The sequence below is a fragment of the Hippocampus zosterae genome, chromosome 6, assembly GCF_025434085.1.
Source record: "Hippocampus zosterae strain Florida chromosome 6, ASM2543408v3, whole genome shotgun sequence".
Taxonomy (NCBI): domain Eukaryota; kingdom Metazoa; phylum Chordata; class Actinopteri; order Syngnathiformes; family Syngnathidae; genus Hippocampus; species Hippocampus zosterae.
The window spans coordinates 6,175,178-6,202,008 of record NC_067456.1 but is presented as its reverse complement, the minus strand read 5'-3'; the positions used below and the strand labels follow the sequence as shown (position 1 = coordinate 6,202,008).

General features: G+C 43.3%; 2 protein-coding genes across 3 annotated transcripts in view; both read right to left on the bottom strand.

The window, feature by feature from the left end:
- Positions 1 to 14,852, bottom strand: part of vps13a (vacuolar protein sorting 13 homolog A) — a 31,561-nt gene extending 16,709 nt beyond the window's left edge. For both annotated transcript variants that reach the window (XM_052068433.1, XM_052068434.1), the window contains exons 1-37: positions 14,670 to 14,852; positions 12,941 to 12,984; positions 12,807 to 12,849; positions 12,634 to 12,729; positions 12,443 to 12,544; positions 11,893 to 12,002; positions 11,708 to 11,767; positions 11,362 to 11,421; positions 11,148 to 11,228; positions 10,949 to 11,006; positions 10,377 to 10,504; positions 9,895 to 10,001; positions 9,642 to 9,813; positions 9,227 to 9,289; positions 9,002 to 9,140; positions 8,823 to 8,917; positions 8,210 to 8,352; positions 7,919 to 8,120; positions 7,725 to 7,839; positions 6,944 to 7,080; positions 6,752 to 6,884; positions 6,486 to 6,603; positions 5,368 to 5,512; positions 4,807 to 4,915; positions 4,548 to 4,723; positions 4,302 to 4,461; positions 3,986 to 4,065; positions 3,840 to 3,899; positions 3,111 to 3,309; positions 2,846 to 2,962; positions 2,673 to 2,776; positions 2,424 to 2,591; positions 1,925 to 2,235; positions 1,618 to 1,765; positions 838 to 997; positions 648 to 772; positions 118 to 287 (exon numbers count right to left, since the gene is read on the bottom strand). In XM_052068433.1, the coding sequence (XP_051924393.1) occupies positions 118 to 287; positions 648 to 772; positions 838 to 997; positions 1,618 to 1,765; positions 1,925 to 2,235; positions 2,424 to 2,591; positions 2,673 to 2,776; positions 2,846 to 2,962; positions 3,111 to 3,309; positions 3,840 to 3,899; positions 3,986 to 4,065; positions 4,302 to 4,461; positions 4,548 to 4,723; positions 4,807 to 4,915; positions 5,368 to 5,512; positions 6,486 to 6,603; positions 6,752 to 6,884; positions 6,944 to 7,080; positions 7,725 to 7,839; positions 7,919 to 8,120; positions 8,210 to 8,352; positions 8,823 to 8,917; positions 9,002 to 9,140; positions 9,227 to 9,289; positions 9,642 to 9,813; positions 9,895 to 10,001; positions 10,377 to 10,504; positions 10,949 to 11,006; positions 11,148 to 11,228; positions 11,362 to 11,421; positions 11,708 to 11,767; positions 11,893 to 12,002; positions 12,443 to 12,544; positions 12,634 to 12,729; positions 12,807 to 12,849; positions 12,941 to 12,984; positions 14,670 to 14,769 (4,538 nt within the window). In that variant the 5' untranslated portion in view covers positions 14,770 to 14,852. The remainder of the gene's footprint in view (positions 1 to 117; positions 288 to 647; positions 773 to 837; positions 998 to 1,617; positions 1,766 to 1,924; positions 2,236 to 2,423; positions 2,592 to 2,672; positions 2,777 to 2,845; positions 2,963 to 3,110; positions 3,310 to 3,839; positions 3,900 to 3,985; positions 4,066 to 4,301; positions 4,462 to 4,547; positions 4,724 to 4,806; positions 4,916 to 5,367; positions 5,513 to 6,485; positions 6,604 to 6,751; positions 6,885 to 6,943; positions 7,081 to 7,724; positions 7,840 to 7,918; positions 8,121 to 8,209; positions 8,353 to 8,822; positions 8,918 to 9,001; positions 9,141 to 9,226; positions 9,290 to 9,641; positions 9,814 to 9,894; positions 10,002 to 10,376; positions 10,505 to 10,948; positions 11,007 to 11,147; positions 11,229 to 11,361; positions 11,422 to 11,707; positions 11,768 to 11,892; positions 12,003 to 12,442; positions 12,545 to 12,633; positions 12,730 to 12,806; positions 12,850 to 12,940; positions 12,985 to 14,669) is intronic.
- Positions 14,853 to 20,701: 5,849 nt separating this feature from the next.
- foxb2 (forkhead box B2) lies at positions 20,702 to 22,125 on the bottom strand. Its single transcript, XM_052066860.1, has one exon. The coding sequence runs from the start codon at positions 21,874 to 21,876 to the stop codon at positions 20,914 to 20,916; it is 963 nt and encodes a 320-aa protein (XP_051922820.1). The 5' UTR covers positions 21,877 to 22,125; the 3' UTR covers positions 20,702 to 20,913.
- Positions 22,126 to 26,831: the final 4,706 nt, after the last annotated feature.

Sequence of the window (26,831 nt, the reverse complement as noted above, 5' to 3'; positions counted from 1 at the left end):
AAAACATGCTTGGCAAAAAAAATTGTTGGAAATTGGCAGTCCACGGCCGTGAATGAGTTTAGTATGGGAACCGTGTATTTGTAACCGGGAACCGGGCTCACTTCGCAACCCTCGTACCTTGGGCTGACTGTCTTGCGATTTGGCCTCTTGTCATCGAGGAGGCAGGTAGCCAGACGGACGGTGGCCTTCATGGAGCTGTCCGAGTACATGGTAAAGGAGGTGGAAATGGTGCCCAAGGTGAACTCGCCCAGTTTCAGCTCATTATCGTGTGGCTCCAAAAAGAGAAGCTGGAGAAAATGAATGCAGTGTGAGCAAACCAAGCCCCACCAATTAATTTAACCAATTTAGCTTTTTAGCATTATTCTCGAATGTGTGTCAAGGCAGTCATTTTCATATATATTTTAAGCACTTTAGTTTTTCTACATTACCTTTATTGTCATTGTATGCATTACCACAACATTTGAGGTTGCTAATCTTTGGTGTGCATTACAATATTGGCAAAAAAAATAAATAGCAGAGTTGTATACATTTTTTGTTGTTGTCTCCTGTCTTGGATCAGATTAGATTGTTCATGTCTACCTTCTTTTGTGGCTGTATATTGTACCACGCCACACCTGTGTTTGTTTTTTTAACTTGTAATTGAATACCTCATTCATATTGGGCTTAAATAAGACCAGCGCCATGGAGTCAATCTTGAAGTCCGCTTTCAGGGTTGTCTTCAGCTTGACATTCTTCCGAGTCTCCACTACAGCCGCCGTCACAACTGTGTTGCCTAAATTGATCAAAAATGTTGAGGAGATTTTTCCCTAACTTTCTGGCCAACTCGTGAAAACTTACTGTTGGCTCTTTCTGTGTTTCCCGAGCTGCGGGATCCCTTATCAGCTGTCGAGTCTTCAGTGTGAATTGGTGCAGAGGCGGTGGCAGTGTTCGAGTTCTCCGAGAGGTTTTCATTGAGAGTCCTGAAGATAACCACCATATCATCCTGGCTGAGGATCAACTGTTTGACAAGACAGAGCATTAAAACGACGGTGAGACCAACTTTTTCTGTAAAATGAGCCAACTACGTTGGCCCATTCAAATATCTACACTGTTAGTTTAATTCCTTACCTCTAGTTTGATCAGTACTGCTTAAGAAAATCAAATCCTCTTTCAGTTTAACAAGATAAACCATTGTCAGATACCGGTAATATTTACAATATGATCATCACATAGATTTCTCATGATGACAATTAGATTTACGAACAGATCTCCCTCATTTCCCCATTCACAAAAATGTGAGTTCAGAATGTATATTTACAAGAATTTTGACTTGAGAAGCTTTTAAGTCGCTTTCAAATCAGGGTTTCTTTTTTAAAAAAATACTCAGAATTTTATGACCCACTGCCTTCTTTTGTCCATGATAAATAATTAAACAAACGTTTTACACAATTGTGCAACAGGTGGGAAGCTGCATCTGACAATCTTAAAGAATAACAATACAAAATACTCAGTCATACTTTTGGTGTCTAAACCTATTTGGCCCTCGTGTCCTACATGATGAACTGAAGGTTTTTCACAGCTCTTGAGGTTTTGCACACAACATTATTCTTTTACTAGAAAAATATATATAGAACTTACGCTCAAGGGCATAAGATGAGCTGTGATCTCAATGGTGGGTATGCTGTGGTACCAGTTGGACGAAAGATTCCTCTGGATCTCCACTTCCAGACTGATTGGCTGCAAAAGGTTGCTTTCACCCCGAAACACTCCATTAACAAATGTCGTCCTGCGTAGAAAATGAATTAATGATGATGACTGGGCCCTTGAAATCCCTTTTTCATGACAAAAAGATGATCAAACTTTGACACCACGCTGGGTAAAAAATGCTTCAGCTTTGACACGTGTTGAAAAAAAAGCAATAAAAAATGAATACGTGGAGTCATACCTGTACATCTTGAGGTCCGTGAGCTTGACTTCCATAATGTCCACCACAGGCGGGATCTTGCGGTAACTCTTCGAGGGCTGCTTAGCAAAGTGATTCTTGACCGATAGGAAGCCCAAGTCGGCCACCAGGACGTTGGGGGACGAGGACGACTGCGGGACGAAGATGACGGGCGCTTTGAAGTGAACGTTGAGAGAGACGCGAGTACTGCGCTCCGACAGCTCTTTCACCACGCCGGATGCCGCCTTTTCGGCCGCCTGCTGGGTCACCTCGGCGACAGCCTCCTTTGCCTCTTGGAAGTTGTTAATGAATGCCTGCGGGGGTGGAGCACTAGAGTAAGCTTTTTGAGTGGGGTGGCCAGGGTGACACGACAACTCACGAAGGGATGGGCAAAATATGATAACAAATAATTTCATTTTTATTTATCTGCGGGCGCTGTTCATACTTGACTGATGGAACCCACACAATAGGTCATAATGGCAGGAATACGTGCGATTCTCACCAGTATGGAGGACAAAAACTTGTTGAGGAAGACAACCTGGATGCATCCCACTGTCAACGTAACTGTGGTGTCAACCTGAGACATGTCAAAGTAGGCGTCTCCCTCGGTCGCGTCAGTGTGTTGGATCATTTGGAAGGCAAACACCTCCCTGTCTGCTATAGACACAGCCTAAGTGCAGAGATATCCGGCAAGGGGTTGAAAAGTTAAAGTGGCAGCCATGAAGGGGAGAAGAGAAAGCATTTGTTGTACCTTCTTATAGAAGGCGGTTTCTTGACAGTCAAACATGATGAAGTTCTTCAGGTTGGCCAAGACCTTCATCTCTCGCTTCCTCATCAGAACCTCAAAAACCAGTCCTAGGAAATTGAGGGAAGGAGTTTCTCAATGTAAAGTGTACAACTATATCGTCAATTCTTGAATGGTACCTTCGATTCTGATCTCCGAGATCATTTCTTGCCGTCCTCGAATGTAAACCTTCAGAGAGCGCAGATCGGCTCGGAGGTGCATATTGATGATGGCTGTGGTCTTGGAATTCTTTGGTGCTGTGAGAGCACATGAACCCATTAAAAGAGAAAGACTGTTTCCATCACAGAAAGATAAAATTCAAAACAGTAAATTGGTATGCTTTAGTTTGAAATAAACTGGTCAAATCCCCCCCCCCCCCCAAAAAAAAGTTTTGGTTTATGGTACTTTTTCTCTTGGCAATGACCGCCCCCTCCGTCTTGCCCTCGTCCACCTCGTCCAGCTCGTCTTCCTCACGGATGGTGTGAAGCTCCTCCTGCTCGCTCTCCTCCCTTTGGGTGTATTGCGGCACCAGACCGTTGAGGTAGTGCATGGTGTTGAGGAGCGCCTCCGTGTGGAGATTAACATCCAGCGATGAGAAAGTCACCTGACGGCACATATATTTATAGTCATCGGTGAACATCGAGTGCAGAGTCCCACCTTGCCTTTTTCGGGACAACGGTGGAACCCTGCACACTTGCGGCTCTTCAAACATGAATTCACCTGGTCACTCTTTTAGATTGTTCTTCGGAGGCTGGAAGGAGGGCTTCAAATTGTTAACAGAAAACAGGTATTGGAGGTTTTTCCCCCCATATACCACTTTTTCAACAATTCTTCTGATGACATGAATTACACAGGGAATTTTGTTATTGGCTGGTTCCTATTTCCCACGAATAACGGTGGTCCAGTGTACATGCACACCGACAATTAGGCCAAATTTACGCATAGCATATCAAAATGAGCAAAGGCCCGGTTATCGGCTGTCGATAAAAGATTATCCTGAGAAATTATGCTGTGGTGCGGAGAGTGCGAAGAGTGATTTTTTTCCTCTTAGCCAACATGAAGTGACCGGAAAAATGTTGAAGGACAAAAAAAATGCTTCATATGTTTACAATCAGTATGTGTATCAAACTTTACCTTGAGTAGCTGCTCTGTGTTGTTGTGTAGGGACTTGAACTCCGGCCCGTCTTTCGCAGCCTAAAAATAGATCATCAATAGTTATATTATAATAACACTTAAAAAGGGGGTACTTGGAAAAAGCATCTTCCAAGCCATTTACTTACTTTAATATACTCTAGTGTGAGCATATCGACCTCTGTGTTATCCAAAGTAGTGATGAGTTGAATTTCCTTGTTTTGGGAATCTACACAAGAGTGAACATGGAAGTTAACATTGTAAATACCTTTGTATTTACATGGTATATCATATACATTGACCCGACAGTGATATAAAAGGCTAAACGGGTATGAATTTGAATATGAATGCTTGTCCATGTGTTCCCTGTTCTTGGCTGGCAACCAGTCGAGGGTGCACCCTTTCTTTCGACCTAACCCAAACATAAGAGCAGGATTGAGCCATTTTGTGGGCTAAAATACTGACCTGTATATTCGGGACACCTGAGGCAGATCTCCTTGAGGTAAGTGTTGGATGTCATGTCGAAGGTGCGCATTTTCAGCTCAGTGCCGAGGCCCTCCACCTCCAAGTGGAGCACCGTGACCTCCTGACAGCTGCCAATGAGGCGGCACAACTGGACAGAGAACTTGAAACAAACATGCAGGTTTAAAAATAATGAACGAGATTTACCTGGCTGTGCAATTTCACAGTTGATGGATGGAACAACATTACCTCGCTGATTTCAAACGTCATGATAAAGTCAGTCATGTTCTTCTGACGCTCCTCCTGTGCGGCACCCTTTCGTCTGTTCAGGTCGGCGTAGCGCAGCGGCATGGGACTGTCGGGGAAGAACTGTTGCCCCGTGATAGGAGAGCTGGGGGCGTCGTAGAACAAATCTTCTTCGGACCCTGAGGAGACCAAAACCAATTAGCATCCCATAACAGTGCGTGTGAATGTAAACAATAAGAGGGATCAAGATGATGTGACTCACCAAGTGAAGAAATACTGATGGTCTCACATGACTCGAAAATCAGAGAGGAGCGCTTGTCGGTCAACTGCAGATGTCTCCTCGTTGACAATTGTGGTGTGAACTGCTTGGGCTTAGGAGACAGTACAAGTTCTACGAATATATAACACTGTGACAAATGTGTAGCAATGCAATTGTGCCTGTATTTAAGCATGAATATCCGAAACGTCCCACTCTTGACTGAAAAATAACAATGTGCCAGTTTTAGAAAGTGAGTGTTAACGACCGCACACTGCAAGCTTGTTTTCACCAACTGAAAGACAATACTGGATAGTGTGAAGCTTCGTTAATCGCAGGGATACATTCCATACCCACTCACAAGAGGTGCAATGTAGACACCACATAACATCGGAAAAAAATGTTTTACCCTTGCCACACGCTTTAGACATTTATACATTCAACAGACTTGAATATATACTTTCAGTCTCGAGGCTACGTAATAGCGCATGGTTGCACATCTGCTTGTTAATTTGTGTGATGCTTTAGGTTATTTCCCGGGTCGTGTTGCCCAGCGGGTACGCGTACCTTTGAAAGTGGGGGCACGCCAGTGTTGGCCAAAGCAGAATTCGTCTGCGGCAGTGGGATACTGTCCACCAGCTCCAGAACACTTCGAAGTTTGACGTCGGAGATTCGGAGGGAGAGCAGAGGAAGCTCTCCAGACAGTTTATATCTGGGGGGAGTTAAAGAGGAAGTATGATTTGTTTAAATAGCTTATACACAAAGAGTTATCTTCAGTGCCTGCCCACGTATCAAGTGTGAAATGAAACAACAACTGTAAATCTTTTGTAAGTTGCCCATTTCTAAAAAGGCATAGTGACCCATTATGAATTTTAGTTTTTAACAGTAGGGCTGCACTGTGACACATCAGTGAATATAATTTACACAATGCCATCCACACAATGAATTTTTATGCCACGACTTGGCAGCTACGATGGGTGAAGATCTGCCGAGCACGAGTATGTCAAAACACACAAAAAAAATGTTCTATGTTCTTGGTTACATACCCATACATCCATCCATTTTCTGAACCGCTTAATCCTCACTAGGGTCGCGGGGGGTGCTGGAGCCTATCCCAGCCGACTTCGGGCAGTAGTCGGGGGACACCCTGGATCAGTTGCCAGCCAATCGCAGGGCACACAGAGACGAACAACCATCCACGCTCACAATCACACCTAGGGACAATTTAGAGCGTCCAATAAGTCTGCCATGCATGTTTTTGGAATGTGGGAGGAAACCGGAGCACCCGGAGAAAACCCACGCAGGCCCGGGGAGAACATGCAAACTCCACACAGGGAGGCCGGAGCTGGAATCGAACCCGGTACCTCTGCACTGTGAAGCCGACGTTGCACGAAAAACCTTTTTCTTTAATACTTCAGCCATCAGTGGTATTGGAAACAAAAGTCGAACTCTGCATTGACCCAACAGTCCAGGGGTGCGCAGGATGAGCAGTGGCTCATTTGCGTGTGACAGGACCACCATTATAAAATGGGGTAGAGAAAGAGATAGCTGAGTGTACTTATACTTACAAAGTGTTTTTAATCATTAAAACAGGTCAATTTGAGCCACGTCATGGTTAAATTGGATTCAAACACACCATCACCCGTTATAAATTTGTTGTCTTTTTTTTTCATTTTTACACTTACTTTGCCATGCGTGAGTCTTTGACCACCATGGCCCTGCTGAATTCCATTTGCAAATCCACCGGCTCCAGGATGTGGAGCGGCGACTGCCTCTGCATGCGGGCTTTTTTCCAGTCGCCGTCTATAGCAGGGAAAGGTTTTACAAATCAGTTACACTGTGTCTGCAACCGTTGGCATTCATACAACAGAATGCCTAGCTTTATATTCACATTGAGAAAGTAAATATGCGACAAGGCCTTTTTTTTTTTACTAATGTACTAATTTTGTACCTGGTTTACTGAAAAGGAATTGCAGGTTGCTGAGTTGGATGTCAAAGCTGTCGTAAGCTCTCAGCATGATGTCTTCGAGTTTGCTAGAGACCGCTGAGAGCTGAGGCAGATTCTTTTTGGACTGACTGGACATCTACAAACACATGTTTTTAAAATAAGCTTTAAGAAAATTCCCTGCTGACATATCCTCACCTGCAAGTGTCCGAGATCGAGCAGCAAGATGTTCTGAGTGCCGTCGTAGAAGCCCGTCTGTGGGATGATGACATAAGAGGCCAACAGGTTCACCTTCAGATCCAGCACCTTCTGCGTCTCGATCACATACATTAGTCCTGCAACAAAAGATACAAGATTGCGTCTTTGGAATAACATTGATTGTCTTGAATGATGGCTACTAATGATATGTTCATTCTGGATCGGAGGTGTAAACTGAACTGTGGATTCTAATTAGAATGGTCGAGGTGGAGGTCTGTGTACGCACTGTACCTGTTTTAAAATCTGTGAAAAACACATAATTATGTGCGTGTCCATATTGTACTGAGAAGCCAGGATGGAGTAGCATGTATTGGTTTTTGCGCTATGCTCATTAGCATCTCATTTTTGGAGCCAAGATAATCTTTTGCTCTTTTTTGCATCATTGTTACCCTGTGAAAATCCACAAAAAGCCAAAGTCGTTCACATGCAATAGAATCTTCATGAACTGAAGTCTATCTTTCAACCTTTGATGTATACAGTTTCTTTTTTTAAAATATACTTTTACAGTTATTGTTGAGGCAAGAGATTGGATCGTAGTTAGCATGTGTTCCTGGTTTGAATCTTGTCTCATGTCATCGTGTCTTCATCCCACATTTCAAAAACATGCATATTAGGTTCATTAAAATATTTTTAATTGTCCACCAGTGTGAAGGTGTGTTCATTTCATATCCTATGATATTTTTGTTTGGCTCCTCTGATTATTGCTGTTTAAACAACTGACCAGTGGCTGTACGGTCTCGAAACTGCTCCAGTTTCATCAGCGTGGCGTTGGTGAGTTCGTCCAGCTGCAGGTCGTCAGGAGGCCTGAAGAATGCGGCCATGGCATTTACCGTCATCTGCACTCACGAAGAATACACGCAGACATGTTAACACTTTTGTCACTTGCGACAATGAATTACAGCTGAAGGCACCTACGGCATCGTAGATGATTTCTAGCGGCTGCGATTCAGCAAAGAACCGCTGATTGGCAGTCTGATCTGGAGGGTTCGTCTCGAAAAACAGGCTGAGCAGCGGAGTTCCTGTTCCCATGCTGACCGTCTTGGACGAAAGGAGGGTGGGAGCGGGCCGGTTACTTGCCTGACCCGTGATCTCGAACAAACTGAGCTCGGCTGTGAATCTGCAGAGATTTTTTTTCTTTATTATGACTCAAACTGAACAAACTTTTTGGTGATGGCCATTTAAACAGTGTCTATGAATAAGACACACTTGATGGCTTGTGCTCCAGATCTCTGCGTCAGAGAGGATATCAGCTCCCCGACTGTCAACTTGATGATTTCATCTTTGTCCTTGCGGTCTTTGATGGAGACGCTCAATTTTTCCATGTGGAAATTCCCCTTTAAGTCCTCAAACTAGAAAAGAGAAAATACAATGCATCTTTATTTCTGTGGCACTTTCACAACAATAGCAATGAAAATAAGATGGACCACACAGAAGCACTATCACAGTAAACTGAAACGCCAAAAGCTAAGAAAATATCGATCACAGTTGTACACTGTTAGCGTCAAGTGACACAGAGCATACTCAAATGTTCGGTGAAATTGTTCTCGGACTATGACATACCAGCTAGGCTGGCTGAACATCCACTGTGTTCAAATGGCAGGCTACTCATAAACACTATCCTCCCACACTCCAACAGCATATACATTTGGTTAATTGAACACTATAAGTTGTTCTTGCGTGTGAGTGTGAATGGTTGTTTGTCTATATGTGCCCTATGAGTCAGCTAAAATAGGCTCCAGCTCATTTGAGAGGACAACCACTATAGAAAATGGATGGATGGATTTAAGATGCAATTTGTGGATTATTGGAGAATACTCACATCCTTCGGATAAATGAAATTAGCGGCCGTCTCACTGTATCCAATGGCAGTGTAGAGCCTGGATTTCTCATCAGGAGTTAACAGCTCATCAAAGCCTGTTTGCAAATACATTGATGGAAGGGATTGGTTTCAGTAGGAAACCCGATATAAGTGGAAAAGCACCATTTCCTCAACCCTACCTCCTCCTGTGCTCTTGACCTCGTTTGTTTCAGAGTCAGGCTCCGCCCCCCAGTTCCACATCCAGCTGATCCACCCTTGAGACTCCTCTTCCTCCATCTTCAAGCCCGGACGGTAAATACGCAAGCCAGCCTTACTCGCCTGAGAAGATGAACAAAATATGAAAAATGAGCAAACCTTTACCGCATCTCAAATTCAATGGCAGGCATAATAAGAAATTACTATACCTCCACTTCGGCCTGTTGTCTGGCTAGTGTGATGTTAAAAATATCTAGTGTCTTCTCCGGCTCCTGAACACACACATACGAACGAAAATTGTTGACAGGGTGAAGCGTTGACTTATGCCAGTGATGTGAAGTGAGCGGCAGAACAAAGAAATGCACTTTAAATACTTACTATGCCATAATGTAGAATTAACCTGATCTGCTTGCTGCTATTTATACAACATACTCATCATGTACAGGTAGCTTTATGCTTAAAGGGCCCAAATATTGCACAGAGTAAGTACATTTATCAGCAAATTTAAACAAGAGCACCATTTTTCACAGTATACAATATTTTTGGAATTGGAATGTGCCTTGGTTGAATAAAGGTTGGGGAAAACCTGCTTTCGCAACTCTTAACTCTTAATTGTCAGCCCACCTGCAGTTCCTTGAGTAGTTCTTCACTGGGTTTTTTGCTGGTGATCTTGATCTTGTAGAGCTCGCGGTAGTGCTTCACCAGCTTGCGGTGTTGCCGAATGCGAGTCCACGACCACATGTGGAGACGAGGCTTCACGTCCACCTCCAGAACGCTCGTGATGGCGTAGTTCCACCTGTAGACATCACAGTGAAAAGATTTTTAGTCGCGGGGGATATTACAAAAGAAGTAATCACATCACAGAACAGTGTCTTACCAAATGTTGGCATTTTTGTGAACTAAGACGTCGGGTCTGTATTTTCTGTATGGCAGGTTACGTGACATCAAATCCACTGAGCCTAGTAGCTCCAAGATGCTGATGTACTAGAAAGACAACCAGGACAACCTTTACTGAGGCCGGTTCTATTTCACGTCTGCTGACCGCAAGATGGGGTGCTTATAGCACGTGGAAGAGTCATTCGGGAGTCATTGAATCATAGTTACATTTGTAATGTTCGATTTACACTGCATGTTTTAAGTGACACAATGCCAATTTTTTTTCAATGCTCTCAAGCTGGACGGTCAGGATCAGCTTCATGGTAGGCGACAGAGCATTTCATTGCCATTAGTTCTCTTCCAAATGTGGATAAAAATGCAATAAATATTGGCTCTCTGCGCAGTATAAACGCATCGCTTGTACTCCTTCATTGCCAGGTTGATGTCATTGAAATACTGTGCACAGATTATGACACTGCCTACCTGGGGTTTGTTAAGCTCAATTGCCACCTCGCTGAGATTGACCATGAGATCCACTTTAGGAGACGAGAAGTCCAAATCTGACCGGGGATTCATGCAAAGCTTTGCACCCGCTGAGATGGGACGCAAAACTGTAGAACCGCAGAAAAAAAAGGAATTGTGCATTGGTGTGGTTTCATATGACAATGTTCGCCGGCTTTATGGCGCTTCTTCATTCATGCAACAAAGTTATTGCAGACATTGACTTTTGTATGATTTTTTTACAGAATACATTCAAGTCTGAAGCAGCATGTTGAGGCACGACATGCCAGGCAACATTAAGAGTGTACAGAAAGAGATGCAAAGGAATTAACAGCACGAAGAAGAAGTGAGCTAATAAAAAAATGTTGGAACTATAAATTTGTTGTTGCTGCACAGCAGAGAAAAATATGTGCCTGTGAGTATTGTTGTATGTTGTAAGTTAACATCAATTTGAAATTCTTCTTGGCTTCTGTATTATTATTTTATTTTGAATAGAAGAAACAAAAAGGCATATGTTTTTACTGGAGTTGGGGGGAATATTTTCTGACACTCACTGAAATCGTGGTCAGCAGGATGGGAGCATTTGAGGTCCAGGCTATTCTGGAGACATAACTATAAAAAGACAAGAAAGAGAAGCTCCATTGCATTTTTCACCTGTCAAAGATGCATCTTTGTTCTTTATCCAGAGACTGTGACACATAAAAAAACACTTTATAAAACCTTTAAAACAAACAAAAAAACGTTTTGACTCACCAAAGCCTCATCCGGACTGTGATTTGAGAAAAGCACCGAGTTGACATTCCAGTAGGCAAACAATTTGTCCAGCTGAACCAACTGAGAGGAAGGAAGCAGCAATTAGAGCAATGCATCCCTATGTAACGATATCCAACATTCACATCAGACTCTCACAACCACAAACTTAAATAATATAACAAAAACTTCCTTGTCAATACAAAGAATGTCCTACCTTGTAGAAAAGCCTGGCATTCTCATCCAAGACAGTCGGGTTCCAGTCTTCATCACAGGTCTATGGGAACCAACAAGGGTTATATTATTCGGGGGTGAACTGGCATGCCAAACATCATGGTTCAGCAATTTTTTTTAAAAACAATACAGTACTTCTGCAAAAAAATATATATATATATATATAAAATCCATTTTATGTCAATGTCGGCTGCAGTGTGCACAGTACATGAGCAAAACAAATTAATATAAAATTAAAATGATTTGAGCAATGTGAAATGATGATTGTATGCAACAATACAACCCTAATAACTATCTAACCCGATGTAACGGATGTCAAGTGAGATTACTTGAAGGCTGAGGTTGCTAAGCGACATGCCGAAGGACAAAGGGCACCGAGGATTGGTGACCTGAGGTGAAAAAAAAATAGGTTAACACATTTTAATTAATAAAATACTGTATTTCTTTACAAAACGCACGCACACACGCACACACACACACACACACACACACACAAACACATTCAAATACTCACATCATCCTCATAGCGAATGTGGATATTGGAGATCTTGACTTGAACATTTTTGATGATCTGAGTGACGAGCTTCTCCACAAAAGTGTCCTGTTTCTCCGCCGTGGGGTTCTCTGTCAAACAAATCAAATAGGAGTTAAAGCTTAAAAAGTCATTGGGTCGTTTTGTCTCTTATTGACAGCGGTTGTCAATCCCTTACAAGGAGTAGTCATGATAAGAGTGTGGAGTGTGTAGCATGTTTTGGTAGTAGTGATGTAGTGGTTGTGTGAAGCTGTTGAGAGCGACAAACAATTGGACACAACAACTTGAACGTGTTCTATTATTCGGAATTAATGACACTGACCAAAACTCGGCCTGGAATTTGCTGAGAATTGTTGCGTAAAATCAAAACAGACTTCCTGCTCATGTACAAAGGTCCTAGATACTATCCTGAAATGTTTACAAAATTCCATATGGATTGGTGACACTGGCTGTTAAGGGCTGATCCCTCCCCCCCCACCCCAGCTTTCCAGGGGGTGCTACCGAGTTGCGTTTCGGGGCACAGAGGACTAACCTTGCTCGGCGACCTTCAGCTTGGTCTCCTCAATCCTTTTCAGCTCCCTCTGTCGCGCTTCCTGCAACTGCTTCTCCTCCTTTTCCGCATCATACTTGATACCTGCGGGGATGGCAGCCCATCGGTTTGGCCTGAGACCGTGGTGGACTTTGGAACAAATACAGGTGTTCACGATGGGGAATCTTACATACTTGCTGTTGGGACAATGAGCAGATAGACACCATCCAGTGTGGCCTCCACAGACTGAGTGTAAAGGTTCTTCCAGGGAATCTGGAGCTCAAGTCGCCCTATTGAGATAAAGCCAGTGATGAAAAAATTTGACCCTTTGAGAAAGAAAGAAAGAATAAAAACCAAACAATCTCACCTATGTGTCCCGCTCTCACTTTAAAAGGAATGTCAAGCTGACTCTGTGAGAAGGGAATAAAAAAAATTAATGAATAGATAGGTCGATAAATAAATGCTATATTCCAGCACATGCATTTTAGGGATGCAACTTACCAAAGCATTCTCCTTAATTTCAAGATTTCGAAGCGCGACATCACCTGTAAACAAAAAAAATACATACAAATCGAATACCCGTGAAGAGATTGACAACATAAACAGAATGACTTTCACATTGGTTTACACATAAAAAGAAAGGAGCCAGTTGGAAGCAAATCGCTGAGTCGCTTGCGCTGACCATTGCCAAAGACATAGTGCCCATTTATGCATTGCAAAAGCAGTTATTTATCCACGTTGAAAGGTTTGAACTCAAGGTATGTGCCGAGTGATGCAACTGATGGCTCATTTTTTAGGTTATTAAAGAGTTGAATACTGAAAATGTTCATTTGTGAGCACTTTTGTCGACTGCATGTTTCAGCAAAAGGGGCATTCCACCCCCCAAATGTAAGCAAGTATTCTTACATCATCTGTCGTGAAGAAAAAAAATCCTCAAAATTTATTTTAAATAAAATCAGTAGAAGAAAAGTGGAAGCTGGAAGAGTTTGGGGGGAAGTGAAAACCCCCTCCCCCAAGCCTTCTCCAGTATAATAAAGAGCCTAAAGAAACACTTCTACTATCAAACAAGAAGGACATTAAATCCCATCGACTTGCTTTCAAGCTTGTGCATTATTTAAGACAATCAGTACTCCGTACCGTGATTGCCCCAAGAGGCAAAGGCACTGTTGATTTTGTATCAACTTTAGAAGATGAATTAGGAATTAGGCCAGAAAAAATTCATCACAACACAAAATACAGTACTTGTAATGACATGCAACTTTTCACAATTCAAACAGTGTCCACGTTCCCAAAAGTATTATTAACACGCCCGTGGCATAATTTTGTCTAAGAGCAAGAATCAGACACATTTTTACCAGTAGCATACAGTCAAGGTCGAGCATGACATGGCCCAAAAGAATTAACCACAATGGAACATAATTTTAAAATTATTATCATAAGCTAGAGTTAGTTTTTCATCATGCAGCCGCTCCAATTGCCTTTTGTTTTTCATATGGTAGTGCTTCCAACACGACAAAGGGATGTTTCACTTTGGTCAGCATACCTGACAAATCATTGGCTTAGAAAGTCGGTGTGGAGAATTAATATGTTGACTTGCCCCAAGGTTTCGTTAATGTGGGTAAGTGCAGAATTGCTCACTTATGAAAACATTTTCAGCTTTTTAAATTGCTCTATACCATCCATTTTGTATACCGCGTATCCTCACTATTGTCAATACAACAATAATGATCAACTCTAATGGGCATTCACTCCAGCAATTAACATTTTTGGTGAATGTGGGAGGAAGCCAGAGCACGAGAATCCCTTTTAAATAGCGATTCAAAGCGTAGCCATGGAAGAAGATTACGATGCGATGTGAATATATTTGAGGCATCTTGCTCGTGTGCAGGACTCTTGGTTTTAAACTCACAAAATGGGAAAGGGTGTAACTCTTATTAATCCTGCGAAACTCGTCCCAGTAACGACAGCATTTAGCTTTGCACGGGAAATCGTCTTTGAAAAAACACGTATACTGAGAGAACTTATATCCACTAACGTATCTCATGTAGTAACAGCATTCGGCATGAGCTTCGAGTGCCGTCGAACTGCTTTGGCCCATCTGAGAGGGGGCGACATGCTGACATATGACAGCCTGAGGAGCTACAAGCTAACGTCAATCTGACGCTAGCACACTAGCTCGGGGCACAGTGGCACCGCCTCTATAAAAAATGCACAAAACGAGTTAATTTACCTCCCCAGATGCCGAGTTGAAGCTGCGAGCTGTCAAGGTTGACCACGTAGTCACCCAGAAACCTATTAAGAACGTCTACCACGACGCTTTCGAAGACCATTTTGGAGCTCTTTTCATCTACCTGTCACCATGTTTACATTCAGATGTCTGACTCTCTTCCGCTTTGACCGACGTAATGTACGTACTGGTGGGCGGGGTCGTGACGACACCAAGTCTGTGGCAACCTGCGACGTTATTCGCCCACTGGACTGTAACTGTTGGACCTTCTCCACTGATTTCCGACTCAATCACAACACACGGACGTCTTATGCATTTAATTGTTTAATTCAAGAAAACTCCGCCTAATTGATGCATTGATTATGTCACAGCATTCACCGAGCATCACAGTAAACTTTATTTACAAAGCATCCAATCAGAGTGCAGTGACGTCATCCCCATGACACTAACAGCAGCGAGTCGCATATTCTCTCTCTCTCTCTCTCTCTCTCTCTCTCTCTCTCGATCTATCTATATACTGTAACTACAATTTAGTGCAATTCTTAATTCAACTTGTGACACGAAAAGATGTCTGTGTTTATTAATTATACAAAAGTATTTGAAATGCTGTATGTTTTTTTTTTATTACACTGCTTTTAATAAATCTCACATGTCTTAATCTATAATCTTTTACAGACAGCTAATCGGGGTAATCGTCCCTTGATAGACTTTGACCCCGGCCCGTCAAATCGGGCCTAAAAATCGGTATGGGACAAGCACTACGATTAAGTCAACAGAATGATTTTACACTAATTTCCACTAGAGGGCACGCTGGGATTGACTTCAACGCCTCTTCCTGCTTCGTTATTGTAGGCGACTCTTGTACAGTGGACAGTATAATTTGAGGCGGACAAACCCCATCAGGAAAGGCTTCAAACTTGAAGACATGTACCTTACAAAAACGGTTTCCACTCAGACCCAGCTGTGCAAATGTAACAACTGCTTTCATAGATTTGTCCTTTACACAGGCAACATCAAAACGTTTTCTCCCGAGACGTGTCCATGTCATGCTACCTTTTCAAAGGTTTTGCTAAAGCTGGAACAAGTTTGCACTTTTTTAACCTGGGCCCTGAAAAAAAATGACACTATCACCAAGCTTATAGAAGTGTAATTTCATACAGCTGAGCATTATGACCTTCTAATTACACTTACGTGAGCACTGTGAATCAGTGTACCTATGGCGCAAAAAAATCTATTAAAAAACAAAAATGCATTCTGATCCTGTCAAATAAACTTGAATTAATCCAAAAATTCATTATCCAGACCTAATTATTTCATCTTGCCAGGCATTCAGAGAAAGAAACATCACATTTGCATGTCAACTGCTCTCAAAATATTGCACTTATTCTTCATCTCATCCAACAATTAGGAATCACTCAGGTGAACACACTAATCAAAACATATTTCTCCTCGCTCGATCCTATTTCTGCGACACAGCGAGCCTTAATATTAACAATGCTCTGTGATAATTGGCTGTTAAATACATCATGATGTGGAGTAACATCCTCATTGTGCGTGTGAGATGGAATATGAATGTGATGAATTAATTGAAGCAGTGTGAGAGGGCCCAGAAGGTCAGGAGGCTTTTTGCGGAAATGAAGCTTGACTTTATTACGCTAATAAAAGCCAAAGTGTTCGCTTGTGATGCAGAGATAAACGACTGAGACTTAGAGGAGGACCTTGCCTTGGACACTTTGTGTTCACGCTCCAATTAACAATAAAAAAAACATACTGTCTTGCAAATTGGTGCTGAAACACTTAAAATGTTTTAATGCTTCACGTACAAACATCAACTGATACAGTATTCACTTGGAGTGTCATTTCACCCTAATGCAGTTTCCCCCCGATAATTTGTGGTAGGCAGGGGACACCCTGAACTGGCCACTCCAGGGGCACACACCTGCGCTGACAGTCACACCTCAGGACAATTTAGGGTGGTTTCGAAATGTGTGAGCAAACCGGAGTACCCGGTGAAAACCCACGCAGGCACGATGCGAACATGCAAACTCCACATGGGAAGTCTGGAGCCGGAATCGCACCATGCACTTCTTCACTGTAATGCAGCCATGCTAACCAGTGGATGACTGTGCCGCCGAAATTTAAAGTGCCAAAGCCAATTTCATTTAGCAACATGAAATTTAGTAGGCATGTTGCTAGTGAACACGCCCACAAAAAAAGTCTGTGCTTCAACAAAGTTGGACTCGCCAAGCCTTGCAGCTGGAGCGGTTAATATTACTCCTGCTTGTTGTTATAGACCCTTCAGGATGAGTGTTAATAAATGACATGCAAATGAATCTCCAAACAATTGTGTTTTGCAGGGTGTATGAGTTAAGGTGATTTAAAATAAAAAGAATTAAAATCCTCGTTGTGATGGCCTAATCATTAAAACAACGCATGAAGAAGTTACACCTCTGGCCCTTGTGAAGTGTGCTTAATTTCCGCTAATGACACATTGCCGATGCAACACATCTTCGCTTCACTTGTGACACGATACACCTTTGACCTCCATGTTTTATTCAGTCATTCAAAAGGCTCAAATTATATATTTTCCACTCAAATTTTAGAAATATATTCGTCTGTTTGACATTTGTGCTATATTAATGACACTTTATGGGGGAAAAAACCTGCAATTTATGATGAAAATTGGTACAAAGTGATGTTTACAGACGGACAGTATGGCCTTTAGCCATTGAAGTATTTCTCCGGATAAAGTACTCGGGTCTAATACTGAGAAACATAACAACATATAGTAGAATTTCAAAATGTAGTTGCTCTAAATGTCACAATTTGAAACCCTGGTTAAAGTTTCCAGAAGAATATTTCAAAAGTCTCATTCTAACGTAAATGTGCATGGCATCTCGTAAGACTTGAACAAATCTCTCAGACATCAGCATAGATAGCTAAACTCAACATTGCAAGTTACCTAAACTCAAAAAATACGTGTTACAGAAACTCAACATTACAAGTTAGCTAAACTCAACATGGCGGCCCGGTAGTCCAGTGGTTAGCACGTCGGCTTCACAGTGCAGAGGTTCGGGTTCGATTCCAGCTCCGGCCTCCCCGTGTGGAGTTTGCATGTTCTCTCCGGGCCTGCGTGGGTTTTCTCCGGGTGCTCCGGTTTCCTCCCACATTCCAGAAAAAACATGCATGGCAGGCTGATTGGACGCTCTAAATTGTCCCTAGGTGTGAGTGTGAGCGTGGATGGTTGTTCGTCTCTGTGTGCCCTGTGATTGGCTGGCAACCGATTCAGGGTGTCCCCCGCCTGCTGCCCGAAGACAGCTGGGATAGGCTCCAGCACCCCCCGTGTCCCTAGTGAGGATCAAGCGGCTCGGAAGATGAATGAATGAATGAATAAACTCAACATTTCATGTTACCTAAAGTGAAAAATACGCGTTACCTCAACTCAACTTTCCAAGTTACCTAAACTCAAAAATACATGGTACCTAAACTCAACATTTCAAGTTATGGGGTTTCTTCCGGTGCTGCGGCTTGCTCTTCATTATTAATAAAGTTGTGGTGTTTGCTATACTTGCACCCTGCAATGGACTCTTTCTCTTTCCATTATTTTCGATGAGTAGAGAAATTGTCGACCAGCTTTTTTGGCATTTGTGTTCAACTTTTGAGATTTCCACTCTACAGGATACACAATTTATCTCCATGCAAAAAAAGGAACCATGCAAGTGTTGAGCAGATCAGCGAGGACAATAATGTCTGCATTATTAGTCCTCCTATTGTGTCTTAATTAGAGGCATTTAATTATACTGTAGTGCAGTGAGGCTTATTAGAGCCTGCTGATGAGGGGAATTAACATGCACACACTCACACATGCACCCCCAGGAAACTGGGAGATTGGGCATGCAAGCTTAGATTTGAACCCCAAACCCCAGAAGTGTCAGGCAGAGACCAACCCAGGGGTCTCAAATTGAATTTATGTTGGAGCCGCTGGAGATTGAGACTCGGTGTGTCTGGGCTGCATAAAGTAGTCCACAAAAACGGGGTCCACGTATTCAAAGCAAGTACAACTAATCCAACTTTGTCAATCTTTATTAATAGCAGTTCTTCAGAACATGAATAGGATTGGTGACCAGGTCCCCTCTCTCACCTCCCCGCTTGGCAGTCACCTCAGTGTGTCCGGTATTGACATCTGATTTTTTTTTTTCTTTCGATACTGCAACTTTCTGTGCATATTCAAGACACGTCGGGTGACGGTGTGTTCAACAACAACAAGAAACCCCCCAAAAAACATTCTGTGGGTTGATACTCGTCAACAACCTTTTTCTACACAACAGGTTTTGAAAAAGACATGACTGAGATCTTTTCCTTCCACTTGTTATCACTTCAGAATTATGATTCACCCAAAGCAGCAATACTCTAAAAATAGCATGGTCAAAAATAATGCAATTTGAATCAAAAATGTATCTAAAAGTCAATCCATGGGTCGATTTGACCCAACTTTACTAGCTGTTTTACACAAAAATAAAAACAAAAAAACAATAATTGAGTCTTTTTCTAAACCTCAGAAAACATAATGTGGTTTAATTTGTTTGCTTTCTGAGTTTGGTCATGTGACTTTTGCTTGATTGGTCATTACCTGAGCCCGGAGCAACTGTGATGTCATTTTCAGTTCACAGAAACTTGCAAAACGACTGCCCTCTGAAATAGCTGAAACAGGTGGATTTGGCTGCTTGATTCATTTTTCACGAATGCAATATTTATCAAAATAGATTAGGAGGTCTGCATGGAACATATTCTTGTAAAGTACATTTTTGAGTTAACTTAACTCCTTCAAAATAAAAACTACAAAAAGTTATTTGGCAAGTGTGAAAGCAATATGGGGGAAATGAGAAACAAACTCAAGAAAATTACCACACAGATTGTTAACTAAAAAAAAAGGAATAAAACGAACAAAAAAAGCAAGTTTGAATAACTGATCCACCCTGCAGACCCAAATTGGAATTTATTAATCAAACACTACATTAGGAGAGGTCATCGTGTGTGTGTGTGTGTGTGTGTGTGTGTGTGTGCGTGCCACATATTATCCATAACACTAAATAGGTTTTTATTTTTTTTTTCCACTCCCACGCCTTCCTCCTCTTCTCTTGGCCGGCTGGTGCGTGTCAATTATTTGTTCAGAGCCTGGGGGGGAGGGGGGGGGGGTGTCTCCAGGAGCCTTTGGGATGCTAAGCAGGGACTATGGCGGGGCTTGAATATAAGTCACTCTTGGTGATGCTTTGTGCAGAAAGAGAGGAGAGGCGAGCTTCAAAGCCGCCGTTTAACCGCCGACGAACAAAAGAGGGCAAACTTGATCCCGATGGCCGTTTGAAGTGCATCCATTTATTTGGCAAATCATACACACATCATCTTGAATGTCCATCTCACCGTGTGTGTGTGTGTGTGTGTGTGATTTATGCTATGGTGTTGAGTGTTTGTGTATGAGTGTAGAAGAGGGAAAGTCAAATCTGGCCAGTCTTGCTCATCATGCCTCGCATTTAATCATGCTGATCACGCTGCGAATTTTTAGACACAAAATTAACCTACGACTAACTATGTGAGCACATATACTTGCATTCGCAGGATGGAATGATCATCCATCCGCGTAATCATTTGATAAATTCAATATTTTGCTCGTAGCCAACTTCAGGAAAATAACGGGAGCACGCGCAACTAACTTGTGCACTTCCGGAAACGCGCTCCAGTATTATTTTGAACATCATTTCACACTTGATATCTAATCAAATAGATTTTTATATCGGCCTCCTATACAGCAAATTCCCTCATAAAAAAAATTCGCTCGAGTGTAGGGGGATGTCCAGCATTTTCCCATTCAGTCCCCATACGTGCACATATTAATAATAAAAAATAAAATAATAAAATGACCCTCGACGACAATCATTTGTTACTTCTTTATAAATCTTCACACAAATACTTATCAAGCAATACACTGCTACAACCAAGCATAAAAAAAGACGGAAATAACACGCGATGCATTTATTTGATTTCAATAAAATGTGGAATGAAAATTGGGAGAAAGTTTTTCGGGCTACGTTTCTTTGGGTTCAGCGTGTCTGATTGTACTTACATAATAAATCTCAAATGTTAAATAAACGGTGCAAACAAAACCATACCTTATCGCCTACAAATATTTTTGACACCGTGTTCAAGATTTTTTTTGTGTGTCTCTTTTGCGGCGCAGTCATCCACCGTGTGATTAAGACAGAAGGAGGGCCGGGTGTATAAGGTTGCCTTTCCCCTCCAGAGCATCTCCTTGGTGGGATGAGGAGGAGGTGGAGATGGTGGAGGAGGAGGAGGAGGAGGAGGAAGCCGGCATGGACATTCCGCTCAGACCGTGTGACATGAGTGCCGGCGTGGGTTTTATCGGCACCGGCACCGCGGGTAGCGCAGGCCCGCTGGCGCTGTGATGGTGGTGGTGGTGGTGGTACAGGCTTTTTGCCGGGACCCCAAAGGGCGCGTACTCCGGGGACGGTGCCAGAGGCTCAGACAGCATCCCGACGTGGGGCCACACGGAGGTCATCAGCTGAGGGGGCACCGGGTAGCCCAGGTGGTGCATGACGGAGGTGAGGGGCACGACGCCCTTGTAGTCCCGACTGATGATATTCTCGATGGCGAACGGGTGTTTAAAGCCACCCGGCTGGGCGCAGGCGATGCCCCCGTAACTTTGGAAGTGCGAGGGCGTCACCGGCGAGTGCATGAAGGGCAGGCGACCGGTGGGATCCTGGTGGCCCGGCTTGCCGCCCTGCTGCGGGTGGTGGTGGTGATGCTGATGGTGGAAGTAATGCAACATGGGCGAGCTCTTGCACGCCGCCAGCTCGGCGCGCAGCACTTTGAAGCGTTTGCGGCGCCGCAGGAAGCTACCGTTCTCGAACATGTCACCGCAATCCGGGTGCAGGGCCCAAAAGCTGCCCTTGCCGGGTTGATCGGGCCGCCGGGGGATCTTGATGAAGCAGTCGTTGAAGGACAGATTGTGCCGCAGGGAGTTCTGCCAGCGCTGCGTGTTGTCCCTGTAGTAGGGGAAGCGCTCCATGATGAACTTGTAGATGTCACTCAGGGGTAACATCTTGTCTTGGGAGTTCTGGATGGCCATGGCCGTCAGGGAGATGTACGAATAAGGAGGCTTCTGGTCACTATAAGAGTTTTTCCCTGGTCGTGGCATGACCTCTTTCCTTTTTTCTTTCGTCTCTTTTAACTTCAAAACAGCCTTCTTAGAGTAAGTTCCCCACGGAGAGATTGGTCACAAATGTCTGAGCCATTGGAGAAGCTGCAATGAATCGTTAGCAAACTTCGCAACGTTCCTACATGACTCGGAGAAAAAAAACAACAACAACAACCACGCTGCGTAAAAGTGCCGTGCGTAAAAGTGCGAGTCCTTGCGTAAAAGTTGCCGGAGACGTTCTCCCTTTGACCGCTTGCAAGCCTTGTGGTCCAACTTTCGTCTGTCTCTCCTCCTCATATGCGATGCTGCCGATTCCAGTTGTTGTTGTTTTTTTTGAGTGTGTGCGTGAGACCCCCCCGCAGGTCTGTGACGCTGCTATTATCCAGACACTTTAAAAATGACACGCAAGGGTAGTTGTGTATGGATGTGTGGGAGGGGGAGTGCGAGAGTGAGAGAGACTTATGAATAAAAATGAAAAGTGTGGAGGGTATTTAAAAAAATCCTTTATTGGCACAAGAAACATGTTTCCTCATCGAAATGAATTCAAACGCCATTAATTTATTCCAGCCCCGTGCCCTCCCCCCCCCCCAAAAAAACATCAGCATTTTTAATGGTGTTTTTAAACATAAAGAAATACAACACTTGTACTGTACAAAAGCATAGACGAGAAAGTAAAATAAACATTTTTTTTTCTAAAGTGTAATTACTGCACTGTGCCTTTAAGGGGTGTGGCCTTGTGAGTGACACCAGCAGCTGAAGTTGGAGTTGCTCCTTGAACGTTCTCATCTTACATTTGAGTGTTTGACGAATAGTGGCATTGAATAAACGGCTGGAATTGGTGTTTGTGGCTCTCCTTTCCCCTCACCTGAGGGCATTATGGAAGCTGAATTGCTCCAATGATTTTTTTTTATTCATCTTCCGAGCCGCTTGATCCTCACTAGGGTCGCGGGGGGTGCTGGATCCTATCCCAGCTGTCTCTGGGCAGTAGGCGGGGGACACCCTGAATCGGTTGCCAGCCAATCGCAGGGCACACATAGACGAACAACCATCCACGCTCACACCCACACCTAGGGACAATTTAGAGTGTTCAATCAGCCTGCCATGCATATTTTTGGAATGTGGGAGGAAACCGGAGCACCCGGAGAAAACCCACGCAGGCCCGGGGAGAACATGCAAACTCCACACAGGGAGGCCGGAGCTGGAATCGAACCCGGTACCTCTGCACTGTGAAGCCGACGTGCTAACCACTGGACTACCGGGCCGCCCTGAATTTTTTTATGTTTATGTAAAACTTGCTTGAGCAATCAAGCATTCACTGTCAAATACCAAAAGTCGGCAGTACTTTTTTTTCGCCTTGTTTTGCTGTTGTTGTTTTGTGATGTCGCTGTCGTGATAAAATGTAAAAATGGCATTAGCAGCGTGGTGGGTGAGTGGTTAGCCTGTCCGCATCACAGATGAGCAGTTCTATGTTGAAATATGGACTCACGCACTGCTTCTTTCTTTTTTTGGTGAATATGAGGCTCTGAATGCTTGTTTGGCTGCATGTTCGAGCGATTGACCATGCAGGTCAGGTCTTACCCCACCTCACGGCAAAAGTCAGATGGGATAGGCTCCAGCTCACCTCTTCACGACTTATATTAAGGACAAACACCAAAAAATGGATGAATGGAAAATACTTTTCCGTACCAAAACTAATAAAGTGGAAGTTGAATGCCCTGAAATGACAATCTGGGGTTCAATCAACTGTTATTCTTTTGTTTGTCTTATAGCCTTGTCACAAGAATGCTCCTTGCAGTGGAACTTCCAAAGGTGTGTGTACCCGAACTTGTACAATGTGGAATGTATCCCAGATTTGGAGGACCGACACCCCCCCTCCCCCCCAAAAAAAGACTCATTGCAAAATGCTTTGGCTTATTTTAGAGACCTCAGGTCAGTGAGCATTGAAATGATTAACAACCATCCAGTTTGTGTGTGTTAATTGTGTGTGTGTGATGACGTAAGAGAAGTTACAGAGGGTCACATAAGACTAAAAGTGTGATGGCAACCATAGATACCATAGCAACACCACCCCCCAAAATCTCACTTAGTAGCCCCCCTCCCCATGAAATGAAACAGAAAGTCAGCCATTGCAAATCAAATTCCTGGCCTTAACCTTTTGATACCCCGAATAGGTAATTAATGATTCCATCATAGAAAGTTACCATTTGGTGACATTAACGTGACAATAACGCGACAGAATCGATCGAAATTGAGCCTTAATATCTTAAGGTCCAATTCTTATTAGATTGATACTTCTGTTTGCTCTTAAAAGGTAAAGACACAAATGGCGGCCTCACTTGAATGTGCTCGACTGCACTTTGCGACTTCGAAAACAATAAATCATGTCTTCCTTTGCGCATCATCATCACTGAGCTCACACAGACACACACACACACACAGACACAGACACAAACACACACACGCGCGCCCGCTGCTGTTGATTAATTGCAGAGAGGGCCGTCCAGCGGCTGTCTGTCTGCTCAAACACTCTCGGGCGGATCCTACAAGGATGTAAACAAACTTCAAGCCGACTCTCGGTGGAGAACTACCCCCCTATCCCTTTGCCCGTCTTCCTTCCTGTAACCAGACACATCCTTCTTTGACCAGGTGTCATGGCTGGGGGTCCTTGACAGTCTTCTCACGAGGTGGATGAGGGGGCCCACCCGAATACATTGCAATAATTAAGCCTTTGGTGAGTTTGGCCTCCTCGGAGAGGAAGTCCAACAATGTAATTAAGGGGCGAGCGCAGGGCTGCGTCGGGTATGAATATTCAAAAAAACCCACCGTCGGTTAATTAGCCGCCTCGCACACGACGCCACTCAAAAGGTCAACTGTGGTGATGCTAAGGGCATATTTTAAAAAACTGGATTTTATTGGGAATTTTTCTAATGTATTCAGAGCGTTTTGTGTTTTTCTTGTCTTTTTTTTCCCTCCTCTCTCGCTTTGTTTTGATTTTTATGCACCATGTGGGAACGTTTGCAGAAGCCCCTTCGAGGCCCTTGCTGGTCCCCCCAAAAAAGGTGCTTTTTATGCTCAGGAAAGATCAATATTAAATCTGTTTTCACAAAGGGGGCTGTTAAATAGGCACCATGGCAGATCTGCATAACAAAATTAATTAAGTAACAAGCATACACACACACACACACGCATGAAAACGCCAAACTCCTGGACAAATATCTGGTTGTAAAGCACACCTTCTGGGCATACACAACATATGTCGGAATTATCCCTAATTGACTAATTACATAAATTACTCATTAAGTTTACAGCACATCAATTATAAAAGATGTATCAATTAATTTTGCATAAATTACAAGCGGCAGTGGGCTTTCACGCAGAGGGCGGCGGAGGGAATAAAGCGGTACGGGAGGGGGTCTGGGAAGGTGGAGGGTGTGTGTGTCTGTTTATTTCGTGTCTCCAATAATAATAATGATGTGTTCGGCTTAAGGGCAAAGATGTTCCTCCAAACGCCGCCTCTCGTTCGCACGTTGGGAAGTGAGGGGGGGTAATGGCAATTATAGTGATAATAATAATCTTAAAGACCTCTTCTGCGACTCATGAGGGGTGCGTCATGGCAGAGAGAACCATTCAAATCAATTAGTGGGGCCTATTGTTTCCAATGGAAGAATTAAACTGCTGTTAATAGCAGCGAGCAGATGTTTTAAGACTCGTAGGGCAAGCTTCTCAGGTTTGCCGTAAAAGAACACCTCAACAGAGGTACTAGCAGGGGTTTTATTAGACCACCTTGTGTGGTGAGCTGCTTTAAATGCGGCTTTCTATGATGAACAGATTGACAAAGTCCCTGACCGCTGCTGTCTAAGTGGCCAAATGACCAAATGACTGATTAACTTACAGACAGACTGACTTACCGGCAAACTTATTTGTTGGTTGACTGACTGACTGACAAAGTTATCCATCCATTTCCTAATCCGCTGATCCTCATAAGGGTCATTGCCGGGCTGGGGCCTATCCTATTTCAGTGCACTAGGAGGGGGACACTCTGAACTGGTGGCCAGCCAATCACATGATACACATACAGTAGATGAAAAAACATTCTCACTCACATTCACACGTAGGGACAGTTTAGAGTGTTCCATTAATGTGGGACAAAACCCACGCAGAGGAGAGAACATACAAACTCCACGCAGGAAGGTTGGAGCTGGAACAAACGCTGCATCTCTGCGGGCGAATGTGCTAACCAGTCGATCACCATGACGCCTGACTGATAAATTGACCAACTGAATTGATTGAATGACTACAAGACCAAACTTTACAGGGTGACCAACCAAATCACTGACTGGCAAACCGGATTAGTTGAGTAAATAACTGCCTGACTCACTAAGTGACGAACCCAACTGACTGAGTGGTGAAATGAATGACTTATTGTACTTATTGATTGACTTCATTACAAATGGATCAATCAAATGGTCCAATTGGCCAACAAACACACTGACTGATTCACTGAGCGGCAAAATGTCTAATGTGCTAAGTAACACAGACTGGCTGACTGATTAAATGAATGAATTTTATGATGGAGTGTATGGTACTCTTTGCTCATCTTTCTTTGCTTGCCATTGCAGCAGAATCTTGATATCGATTGAGTGAATGTCCCAAATTGTGCGAGCTCCCGGTAGTGTTGCCGCATTGATGCAGCTTCCATTAACAAACATCCTTCTCCGCTCATCATGCTTTACAGACGCCAATCTTGCCCGCTTCAGCAAAAAAACTTTTCGGCTTCCGTGTATTCCAAGAAAGACAGAATCTACCTGAAGCTGAGCCGAATATAAACTCAACAATGTTTTTGTATATTATTGTGACTGATGTTTTCAAATTTCTTGGAGCTGTCTATGGTGCTGAAATAGTGCCAACTAAAACAGTTGTCTTGATTAAGAGATGTATTCCTAAAACCTACCTAC